At 38.1% G+C, this 12,543-nt stretch overlaps 1 protein-coding gene across 2 annotated transcripts in view; it reads left to right on the top strand.

The window, feature by feature from the left end:
- The window catches only part of MLIP (muscular LMNA interacting protein), a 104,192-nt gene that overhangs the window by 47,798 nt on the left and 43,851 nt on the right, over positions 1 to 12,543 (top strand). Inside the window, exons 4-5 of one of the 2 annotated variants that reach the window (XM_066179770.1) lie at positions 3,690 to 5,321; positions 10,841 to 10,912. In XM_066179770.1, the coding sequence (XP_066035867.1) occupies positions 3,690 to 5,321; positions 10,841 to 10,912 (1,704 nt within the window). The remainder of the gene's footprint in view (positions 1 to 3,689; positions 5,322 to 10,840; positions 10,913 to 12,543) is intronic. The other variant, XM_066179769.1, reaches the window with a different exon arrangement.

Below are 12,543 nucleotides of genomic sequence, written 5' to 3'. Positions count from 1 at the left end.
TTTTTAGTTACTCAAAGTCACTTGGTGTTCCTCTGTCCAGTGAGTGCCATCTGGTTTGGCTTTTTCAGACAAATAAGTCAGGAGTCCCTACAAACTCCTGCCACTGCTTTGAGAGAATTCAATTCCTTGTTGGGAGAAACTGGACTGTTCTAAATAGCATTTATATTAATTGGGTCTCAGCTCACAGTCTGATTTACTGTGTTGTCTCCAGGGATTTTTTCAAGTTTTCTGCAGTTCCCAGTGTTTTCTTCTGACTTTCTGGTTCTCAGGTTGCAGTATTTGTAGGCAATTTGTTTTTATTTTTTTCTATCTATAAGCTGATTCTACTGAGATCAAGGCATGATTAACAGGGCCCAAGATCAGGTCTAAATTTAGGACATGATTCACTCAGACATGATTTCTGCCTTTTGGGCTCTCATTTTGCATACTCTTTCCCTTTTCCTGTTTGACCAGCACATCTTTCAGGGTCTTGCTGGTATAACTAACCACATCTTTTGTGCCCTTCCAAAACAATGTGACCTCACCAGAATGAGCATTTGCCTTTTGTCCAGCTCAGTTCTGCCATTTCAAATGTGCTGAAGGTCTCCTGGGCAAGGCTCAATACTAGTATTATGTTCACTTTGATAACTCTGGAATGATTAACTACAAGGCATCAAGATATTTTTCAAGTGCCTTTATCCCTTTGTGCTAATGTAACCTTGCCACCTCTTTCCACTTTCTTTACACATTTTTGGGACATGTATGAGGTGCTCGCGAGAAGAGAAAAAGGCTTGCAGTTGAATCACGGACCAAAGAAACACAAATCTACTTTGGTCACTCACTTCTTCTGTAGTAATCCAATTCACCTACAGGAGGGTTTTAAACCAGTAGAGAAACTGAACAGAAAAAAAATCCAGTGACTGAAGGAAGTTATTATATCTCACCCGGCACTCTTGAGGTTGCAACTGTAAAGCCATACTCAGTTTGGTGGGCAGCAACCCTCAAATTCAAGAGAGATGTGAGGAAGGGAATGGAGTCCAGCACAAAAGTGTAAATATGTCTGGGACACATGTGAGCTGAGGCTGAAGGAGGTGGCTTTGTTGACTCCCACCAAGAGACAGCCAAGGAGGCATCTGGGTACTGCCCAGAACCACTTTGCAGGGCGGTTATGGACAAGACAGAGCCCAACTCTTCCCTGCAGGGGCAGGTGAGGCAGCAATGGCTGCAAATTGCATCGTGGGAGATCCCACTGGGACACCAGAAGCAGCTTCCTCAGTGGGAGGTGGTGCAGCACTGGCACAGGCTGCCTGGGGGTGCTGAATCTCCATCAGAGCTCTGGGGACTGAGGAGACACAGCCACAGCTGACCTGAGCCACTGGTGCCATTAAAAGCCCTGCTTTGCGTAGGAGGCTGGACTAGATGACCTCTGGAAGTCACTTCCAACCCACTTTGATTATGATTTCCTGATCCTGTAAATAAGAAGTTGATCATCTATAGATGTGGTTATTAATACTGTGTTTCAATAGCAAAATCATTTCTGAAGACTTGATTAATAGCTCAATTAGCTCAGCATGTAAATGTTCAGTGGCATTTAAACTGGAAGAATACTGAAAAATGTCCTTATCTTACTTGCAGGAGCATATTTTTCATCTGTTACCATGAACATTTTTGTAGCTGCTTATAAATCTGATTAAGTTTTAACCAATTAGAAGTCAGTGCAAATCCGGTGCTTTTTTTATGAAGTTTCATATTTGTTCCTCACTTTCTTTTAATCTGTTTTCTTTGTAAAAGAAATTTATCTATTCTATTTTGAAATATAGAGATTTCATACTGAAGTTCTGTTTTGGTAGTTGATTAACTTCCAGAATTCATTATTAAATTCAGGAGGCTGCTCCAAATTATCAGATTTATTACCACACTGCTTTTCAACTCGTTAAATAATTTTATTTTTCATGACATATTTAATAATATTTTTTCATAATGATTAAATACTGGTAAATTATTCTCAATTTCCAATATTTTTTGCTTCTTCTTAATTAGCAGCATTTTCAGCAAGAGTCCTAATTTCTCAATCCAACAGAATATAGGTACAATGATATAAACAACATTAATTTTTATATTCCAATATTTGCCCTGTATACATCAATTGAATTTCCACTTTGAAATGGGACCCCTTAACACATGTCTGAAACAAGGGGAAGTTAGTGTTGTTGTAAAGGCATTTGGATGTTTTGTGTTTATTCCTAAAAATCAAAGCATTAACCTGGTTTTTCTGAAGTTACCTTATACAGAAAGTGTCTTTGGTTTAAAAGGCTTGCTATTCACATGGTATCATTTAGCAGGAGGAGCTCACTGTTTTCACTATTAGCCCTTTAAGTTATAAGGGCTAATAGGGTTTTGAAGTGTGTGTTTAGCCTATATTTAGGCCTAGTTTCACCCTTGAAAGCTTTTAAGCCTTGCTTTTCTGTTGCAGCTTCTGCATGTTCTTTCCCTTAAAAATTAGCTGTTTTGTTCTTATTTTTGTTTTGTGATGTATCAATACTATATTGCATCATCCTCATCATCATCATTATTCCTCTCTGTTATGGGTATGACATATGAATTAAAAATATAATTCGTAGGCTGAGCCACAGCCACAAGCAAGTCGTGTGTTGAAACTGAATAGTATAATTGTCCTTTATAGAGCTGAATAATATTTTCAGGATATCTAACAGTAGTTAAATAGGTGTTCTTACATTTCCATCAAGTTTGATGAAATTAGAGTCAAATTCTCTGCTTTCAAATTGCTCAGTCAAATGTTAGGTGACAATTTGTATCCTTTTGATTTTACAGTTGACTTTAATCACTATTTCATGTTGGTATGTTTTATTCATATTGTGTATAACTCAGTTTTTAATTTCAGCATTATAATAACTTGGAAGATTTTGAGAATTCTTTCTTTAGAAGCATGAAACTGTGTAACAGGTTGATAATATACTTGTATGCTCTAATTAGTTTTGACAAATCCTAATTAGAATAGACCCAAGAAAAAAGACACTCATGAAAGAGTTCATTACTGTTTTATTATTGTATCAAAAGACTGTGGAGAAGGGGATAAGGACTCTTACATGCCTGCAAACTGTCAAAGGCTCTGCTCTGTGAATGACAGGAGAAGTGAAAAGAAGACTGGATGTCTGATTTAAGTAGTTCCAAGCAAATTTCTCATTCTGATATCACAGTGCTGCAGAAGGGGTTGTTTACTGAACAAGAAAAAGAACACTTGACTTGAATCCTATTTTTAGAAAGGTTGCTTTCCACTGAACTGGCAAAGTGAGATGGGACACTATTGCAATTTTCTTACCTTCCATTGTGTTTATATAATGTGGATGGCATCACATGATTGTAGACACTCAAAGCACTACTGTCTTGGGTTTTACCTAAAATGAAAAATACTGTAGCCTTGAGCCTTGTTAATATCAACAAAACAGAGGTGTCATAAACCCAAAGTATCACATAGCTTGTTTGCCTTAGTCACCTCCCCGTGAGGACCTTATCCATCAAGCAATATGTCCAAGCTTAAAACAGCCCTGTGCTTCTAACCCACACAGCAGTACTAATGGAAACCCTATACGCATGACTACAGGACTAAAATGTGGGGTGTTTAACAGTTCCACAAGTTCTACCTATTTTAACTATTCTGTTGTTTTTTTTGTTTTTGTTTTTCTCTCCAGTTAATTTCTACTCTTTCCACCTCTGATCATCTTTCCTCTAAACAACCTGCTGTCCACTTAATTTCTCCAATTAATCAGAAAGTAGTGTGCGGTACCATGGTTAACATGAAACAAGTCTCTTCGCTGGAAGATTCCTGTAACAGCTGGCAGTCAGCAACTGAGTTTTCTAAGCAAGATTCATCTCTCTACTTTCAGTCTGCTACCCATAGTTCATCTCCCTCAATATCTAAAATATCCTCTTCTGCATCAAAGAGTTGGTACTCCACTCCTCGATTGTCTGATAACCAACAAACACCAAGTCTCTATAGCCCTGGATGTGTTTGCAAAGTGGGAGCCTTCACCACATCCTCTGTTCTGGCAAGGAGTCCAAGTCTTTCCTCCAATCCTCCATGTTCAACTGAAATTCAAGGATCTTTAGCTCAGTCTGTATCCCCCAGTTCTTCCAAAAGCTGGAATGCTCTGTCTCCTCTCCCTGTAAATATAACAACACATTCATTATCTCCTAGCCCTAAACCTTTGTCTCCGCCCTCTCTTTACGGGTCCTCTTCGACCATATGTAGTATAAATGAGCCTTGCACACAAACATTATTCAGAGGAAATTCAGCCAAGTCAGGAGTCAAATCCCCTCTGCCAACCAGGCTGACTCTCTTAACTGCTATTTTGAGATCAGGCTCCTCTCAACGGAGACCACTTTCTCCTGCTTCTTGTCCCACATTTTCCCCTAGCTCCCTTAGTTCCTCAACACTTGCAATAGATCAAAAGTTTAAAACAACTCCCCCAACCCCCAAGAAATCTGTTTCAAGCCCTCCTATAAGGCCAGATTCTCCCAGCAAAGAGGATTATTGGCTTTCAGGATGGGCTCAGCATCTGTCTTTACCTTCCAAGCCTCATCTCACCCCTCGAGCAAGGTCCCTTTCTCCTAAAAAGCACCCTCCTGTTCAATCACTTCCTCCAGACTGCCGAAATTCTTTGTCATCCCCTGTCTCCTCCCATAGAAGATCAGTTGCCTCTCCAGATTTGCAGTCTTCACTGCCTCCTCCCTGTGCCCCAGCTCCCTCTTCTTTTCCTGCATACCCCACCTCTCCTTCTCCAGAAGGGCTTGGGCATTCTGTCTCCAGGTCCCGGGCACCTCAGAAGTCCCAGAGAGTACACACTTACTCGCCCATCTTTACTTGCCAGTCATATCCTTTGCTTTCTTCTACCAATCTTAGTGGTGCATTGTCTTCCACCATAGAAAAACACACATCTCCTTCCCCAAGTCTTCTGCACTCACCTTCTAGATCTAAATCAGATTCACCCCAAACATCTGTTCAGGAGATCAGTGCCTCCTCTCCTACCCCTTCCAGCATATCAAAGCAGTGGTCTCTCCCACGGCCTCACTGTACTCCACTGGTTCCACAAACTGGTAATATTAATTCCCATCCACTGCGATTTAATTCTTCATTGGTGCAAGAAAATTTTAGGTCTAAGTCCTCCTCTCCAAGACCTGAGCATTTTACCACCTCATCAGTGTTAAAGTGCAGATCTCCCATCTCAGACAAGTCACCAGGCACACTGCCATCAAGACCCAGAGAGCTGACTTCACCACAGTCTTTTTCCCTGCCTCCTGACCATGAAAACATCAAACCCAAGGTACTCTTGGTGCATGCTTATTTTATAATAGTTCTTTGTCCCTGCAGGAAAAAAATCACATCCATGTTGCAGAATACTAGTAAAATAAATGGGGTGTGGAAAAATGTGGAAAAGGAACAGGTTTTATATCAATAGTGAAGATAGTGAAAATGGAATCCTACCTTTCAATTTGCTAGCACTGTGTTCTGTATTATGGAGAAGATGTTTTAGGAATCCTTTAGCATAGAAAAGAAGATACTTTATTCTTGAATAACACGATTTACTACTAAAGATGGATTTATGTCCAGTGGCTCTGATGTACATTTGGTACACGTATTTGTGAAGCTCACCTGTATCAAAAATTGACCATGAAGGATGTTCTATTCACCCCATTCTAAAGTAAATCTGTTGAAGTCCGGGGCATTCCTCCGGATGCCCTGGCAGGTCACAGACCTCGGCATATGTGTTCCCAGGGAAAGTAATAGAAGTGTGGTGATCTTAGGTGCAGGGCTGAGCAAGAAGCAGTTTAATCTAATTGATACGAATTAGCTGTTCCACTGATAAGGGATTCCCAAGCACACTATCCTACCTGTCCTTCTCACTTCCCAGGAGGCTTTCCCCACCCCCGCCACCCTGGGACTAACCCAGAGGCGATAATGAACTCAGATGAGCAAAGACATTGTGGCCAAGAGCCAGCAGGGGAAGATGAGGACAGTCTCCTGGTTCTTCCCTTTCTTTTATACTCCTCTGATCTTGTTGTGCTAGACAGAGGATGAGGGGGAAAGAAAAGCCAAGCTTCCTACAGCCCGAACTACTGCAAATACAGAAGTCTCACACCTGGCAGATCAGCCATGCTCCTGCTGTTTGTCATCCCCCCAGAGGCGGGAGAACCATCGAAGAGTGAGAATGAGCAATGATGGCAATTGCTGCAGGAGGGCTTGGGAACCAGCACCACTGCAGATTTAAAGGGGAAGGGAAGGGTATCCAAAAACATGCAGCAGGTAGGTGAAAACAAGAGGAACTGCTATGCAAAAAGGAGGAGTTAGTTGCAGAAGGCAGCAGAGGTGCAGGAGGCTTTCCAACCTCTTTTATTTTGTCTTTGCACTCTGTGCTGTGTTCCCTTCCTCTACCTCATATCTGAGCTCTGTCCATCACACAAAGTCTATCACAGTTTATTGATTTATTTGCTCACAGCACAAAATTACAGCCTGGTCTGCCAGATCAAGTTGTGTCACTTTTGCTCCTAACAGCTTGGCCATGACAGGAATTACTTAAAAATGTTAATTAGAAATGAGAGGTTATAATCAGCACAAAGTAGCAATTGTCATGAATGGTTCTTTTAAAATCCAAACAAGCCAAGAGGAACCATTGTGCCTAGCAGAGCTGTACAGTGTTGTTACACCCTGTCAGTATTAGCTAATGAAACAAAAAAAAAGATGGAATTGTAGAAATAATAAAAAAATCCCATGAGACCAAACTGACACATGACCAAGCCTGCAGATTGCAAAAAATTTGCAGTTCCTGCTAGCTGGTGCATTGAGCACTGTGAGGTCTCTGACAGTAAGGAAATTCTCTGCTTGTGACAGAGCTATTGCCTGTGTTTGTATTTGCAGATGTTATTATACTCCTTCTGTCTTTCCTATTGTCCCTTTTCCTATTAGTTCTGCTTTATCATGCAATATGGTGGTACTTATGAAACTGCCCCAGCATCCCATGGAGACTGGGAGAGTGTCCACCAGTATAACAGACTTGGAACATTAGTCCAGTCTAATTTTTAATCATGTAGACAAAGCTGACTCAGCTGGAGATGTGGAAGACCTAAAATATCTAAATCTAGTGCAGATGGATGTTCAGTGTAGGGAAGGTCTCTCATGGCTTTAAAATGTGAGTCTGAGACTTCATCTACTGTTAATAATACTGTCCATTCAACCCCCCTCCTGCTCTCACTTATTTCCATCCCTAGATTATGGTATAGCTAAATGAACTTTGCTGATGTGTTAATGGTAGCAGGTTATTCTGTGACACTCCAGCCTCAAATCTCAGTATATTTCCAGAGGAAAAAAAGAGAAAAGTTTTGAGGAGACAACTTTAATATCCTAAGCAGAATTTAGGTCTATTTAGTAATGATCAGCTTAACTTTATAACTAGACAAAAAAGCAGATTGCTTCATCTGATGACCGTTGACACATGACAAAGTGTTTTCATGTATGGATGTGCTGAGCGAACATCAAGGGGAAAAAGAGAGCATCTAGCAGTGCTTGCCTTTGGTGGGTATAATCTGGCATGTGTAATTTTTCAGCCTTAATGTTGCTTCAACAGTCATTGCAGAAATATTAAGACACACATTAAATGAACATCTATTAAATCAGAATTCAGAAATGCACCAATTAATGCAAATTAAAGGATAACCTATTAATTTGTTTAACTGTTTGTATATGTCTACATAAGCATGTGCTTTCCCTTGGTTTATATTTGTTAATGATTTAAAAATGGGAATGGTTTGCAAAGTGAATATAAACATAAATCCACAGATCAGTGTGAAGTGTCAACTTTGGGTGACCACAGGAAATAAAAGCCCTCTCCCTAGACTTTGTAGATACTTTAATAGTGTCCTCATGGACCTGATATAGCAAAATGGACAGTGAAACAGAGTAGGGACAGATAAATTCTGCAGGAACAGTTGTTAGAATAACAACTTCTAGCTTTCTGGTTTGAAAAAACTTCGTAGTGGTTTCATGGGGTATCATTGTTCCATATTATTTGATTTTTCCTATTTGAATGTAGCTCAGGAATGCATATGGATCTACTCGAAACAGTTGGGGAACAAACTGACATTAGCAACATGGAGCTCAGCACAGCTGCAAAACCTATCATCAAGCAGGAAAGATTATTCATGAGAAGCTCTAGGCTACAATGCTTGGTCACTGATTTTAAGCTTTTATAGCACATCTAGCACATTTTTCAGTGCCCCATGGGTGTCTTAGGTGTTCATTTGAACAAAAAAACCCTAGGACATATTCCCCCAAAATTCCCAGACTGACATTTGCCCAAGTTCTGATGTTGAAATTGGTTTGCTTTTGGCTTTTTTGCCGTGGTGCAGACCAGCAGACTTAACTGTCCTTGGCTGCTCAAAATTACTGCTGGATTCTTATGAAGCAGATTATTAAATGTATTTAATAATGTACTTCAATAAATGTATTATTTTTGAAAAAATAATTTAAAAACCCATGAAATAATGTGTAAAGAAACATATTCACATAGATGAGAAACCGAATTTCTACTCATCTCAGACCTGCAAAAACAGCACATTGCTCACAGGTTCTACAGTATTTGGAAGTGATGAAGCATATGAAAGTAGTATATAAACTTCTACATTTTAACAGTCTGTTATGTCTTTGTTTAGTTGATACAATAGTACAACTAACCTCAAAATGATCAAAGTTCTCTTTTCATGTGGGATGCACATTTCATCATATGTAAAAGCCTTTGCATACAATGGAAGACATTGTATTTCACATGTTCAATTATACAATTTTAGTTGGATATCAATTATAATCAAAGAAGGATACATTTTGTGAATATGCCTATTTTAATATTTGGAATTTAGTCTTTCATCTCAGTGATCAGTATTTTATTTTTAGTTTAAAATAACTAAACATAGGTTTAGTTATGCATAACTAAACTTATGCATATAGATTTTATATGTGTGTATATGTATAAATATATCTATGGATATATATATATATATATATATATATATATATATATATATATATATATATATATATATTGCTGTCTAAATGTTCAAAGGGCAGGATTCAACTCACATGACTACTGACATTTGAAATTTACATATCCAAGCACAATTTAGGTGATTCTATTAGAGCTAGTAGAGTGCATATGGTGTATTGGGAAGATGATTTTATTTTACCTTTCTGTTTGTGTACTTTGGGATAAGATTAATTCTGTAGAAAAGCCTGTGATTATAAAAAAGCTTTAGTGTTGACTGAAGAAACTGAATTGTAGACATCCAAGTTAGAATCACTAAATCTCATATGAATTACTATCCCATGCTTTAAAGCCTTACCCACCAAAAAATAGAAAAAATCTCAGTTCCAGCATTTGCATTCATCTGCTTTGTGTAGCTGTTAATTCAATATGATTACTGTGATTACTGGCTTCTTGAATGACTCATCCTCCAGTTTCCAACTAAGAATGGGTGAAGTCAAAAGCAAATCATATTATGTATAGAAAGAATTAAAAGGTTGTGCCCTACACTATTTCAAGACAGGTGTGTGGATCAATTTTGTATCCGAGTTAAAAGTTTGCCTACTCTGCTGTCATAGAGACCTTTAGTCGATATAAAGAAAATAAAAAGTAAACAATGATCCAAAGGGCAACATGCTGTTTCAGACTGTTATCTCATAATCACCAGTATTTACTGTTGCAGGTAATAGTACATTAAAAAACCTGACCTGATTAACAAATAACTTTATTTCTGGCTGACTGTCACAGAAATAATCAATCACTAACTTAAAAATCTCTTGTTGTATGAATTGATGACTTTTTTGTCAGACTGTTGCTTAAAGGGGAACAATATAGCAAATATATATTTAAAATAATAATAATAATAATAGTAATAATAATAATAATAATAATAATTCTATCATTCATGTGATTAAGAATCCTACCTCTTGAACTCCTATAATTATAGAAGAATCTCATCAATCTTTTAAAAATTATTGAATTCAGCCTCTATATTTGCAAGGAAAATATAAAAAATATGGTTTGTAAAGATTTAAAAATAACTGGGCAAACTAATATAGTCTAAAATATAAATTATTTGAAAATAATAATTTTTAAAGTTGATCTTTGAGTTTTCATACCTAAACTCATACATTTTTTATGGTTTAGATTGCCAGTTCTGTTAGCTTTATTAGAGTGTGAAAGTTCCTATACTTAGTTTGTTTGGGTGGTAGAGTTAATTATTCAAGAGATGAAAAGCTGCATGAAGATTTAAATGATCTATCCACTCAAACAAGCAATTCAGCATTTAAGGACCATAATCAGTCTCATGAGAGCCAATCACAGAAATCCCTCTGATTTCATGGTTCAGGATCACACCACTCAGCAACAGTTGTTGAGGTGGATGTACTGACAGAAGTAGCTGTGCCTTTTCATATCAAGTCACAAGAAAACTTGGAAAAAACTTACAGCCTTTCCTGATATTCATTTAAGTGTGGTAGTCAGCAGAAAGTGGTTAAACTTTGGAAGCTATAAGGTAGAGGGAATTTGCTTTGTCCTACTTAATTCCTAAGAACAAAACATGTACATTACATTACCATAAAACCTTAACAGAAACTCTAGATTTTTAAAAGGAATAGCTTTTCTAGGAAATATGTAAGCATTGTTTTGTTGCAACGTGTCTGCAAGATGATTGTAATTGTCTTTCATTCTGTCGTACCTTTCCCCTGTCTTCCCCCCCCCCCCCTCTTCTACCTGTTTTACTTTTCTTCCTGCTTTCTGGTTTACCCTTTTAGCAGTACAAGATCAAGACAAGCTACAAGGCATTTGCAGCAATCCCTACAAACACATTGCTTATGGAACAGAAGGTTAGTGTTTGCTCAAAGACATGAGCATTGTATTGTATATTTGGGACCATTCAACTTCATGTACAAATTCTGACATTTCTGCAGAATGTAAATTCTGGGAACTACTCAGGGTTGTAATTCCAGACATTTTTCAGGGTCAACCACTTTTACTGAAGATCAAAGACTTCACTAATCTGAATTTCTGAAAATCAATTTACTATAATAAAGGAAAAAAATCCCAGTGTCCTAAAGGAATTGCCTTTTATGGCAACATCTCAAAATCTTTTTTGTTACTGGAAAGCATCTGAAGTGCTGCTCTTCTGGGACCTTACAATCAGTAGATCAGTTAACGATTATTGGGCAGCTGTGCTTATACCCCTAAATATACGATACCAAAATATGCAATTTTGACCAACTGTCTTGTTAAACGGTGAGAAACATCCTGGCCATTGTTCTGACCTCTGTTAACTTCCATTCTTCTGAACACTGTAAGAGCTAGCCAGGGGGGCATTCCCAGTATGCAGTTTGTGGTAACAATAGTTTTCTCTAGGAGAGGCAGAGAGATTCAAACTCAGACTTCAGTGAATCGATTTAGCACCAAAGTCACAGTCAACAAAGGCTGGGCTGTATAGTCTTATTTAGCCAATTCTACTTGGAAAGTCAATTGAAAATTTAAGCTTTGCATGAAGGGTTCAAAATACCCATGGATATTTATTTTAAAAATATTTTTCCCAAATTATTTCTGCTCAAAAGAATAGCTAAGTTTAACAAAAATGTTCTCTGATAATCTATGAGCTAAGTGTCTTGCATGTTTAAAGACATGCTTAATCATGCTAACATCCAGTTTGTAGCTTTATCAGAAAAAGCTTTCTGTTCAAGACCTAGTTGAGGAACTTAGCCTCTCATTAATTTCTTTAAGCATTCCTGATTACACACCTGAATATTTATTCACATATACAGCTCAGTTGATTTCACCAGTAGTTTACAAAGCCTCAAGTTATTGGTTAGGGTGAACTTAACTGTGTACAAAATTTGAAGATGATATTTTTTCCTTGAAATATTACTGATTGTGATCTAGTAATTATATGTTAGGTGCTATAAATCAGATTCTTTTTCAGAAAAAAAGAGACATTCCTTTGTTTTTCAATGTTCTTTTAATCTTGAATGATTTTTTTTAATCCTTTGCACAAAACCTGATCCTTCCCTTACTTAAATCTTGAATGCACTAATGAAGGTTGTGTTTGCTTTAGCTTGCAATGTGGTGCAATAGAAACGGCTCTGTAAAGGAAAATAGCTGATGCAGGAGATTCTACACCCCTACAGAATGTATTTTGGGAGGGTTTTGTTTGAGCAGAAAGCCTGTTAGCGGGTGGAAGAATTTGGTGGACTCCTGAAGTACCATTTCATTGTTGACTTCACCTGAAAGGCACTGTTTGTGCACTCTGAGACTGCACCACTCTGCAACCCAAGCCAGGTAGGTGACTCCGAGCAGGGTACTACTCACTCTAAGATCACACTCCTGATGTGAACTACTGGGTTTATGTCAGCTGTCTGGTTGTACTTTTTCGTAAGAAAATGGATTTCTTTTGATGGTCTTGCTGGTGCTCTCTGAGGCATTGACTCACAACCTGCATGTCACTTATCCCCAGTAC

Source organism: Chamaea fasciata, unplaced genomic scaffold, assembly GCF_029207755.1.
Source record: "Chamaea fasciata isolate MVZ Bird 193981 ecotype frontalis unplaced genomic scaffold, bChaFas1.0.hap1 SCAF_3, whole genome shotgun sequence".
NCBI classification, from domain to species: Eukaryota; Metazoa; Chordata; class Aves; order Passeriformes; family Sylviidae; genus Chamaea; species Chamaea fasciata.
This window is presented reverse-complemented; position numbering and strand designations above follow the sequence as displayed.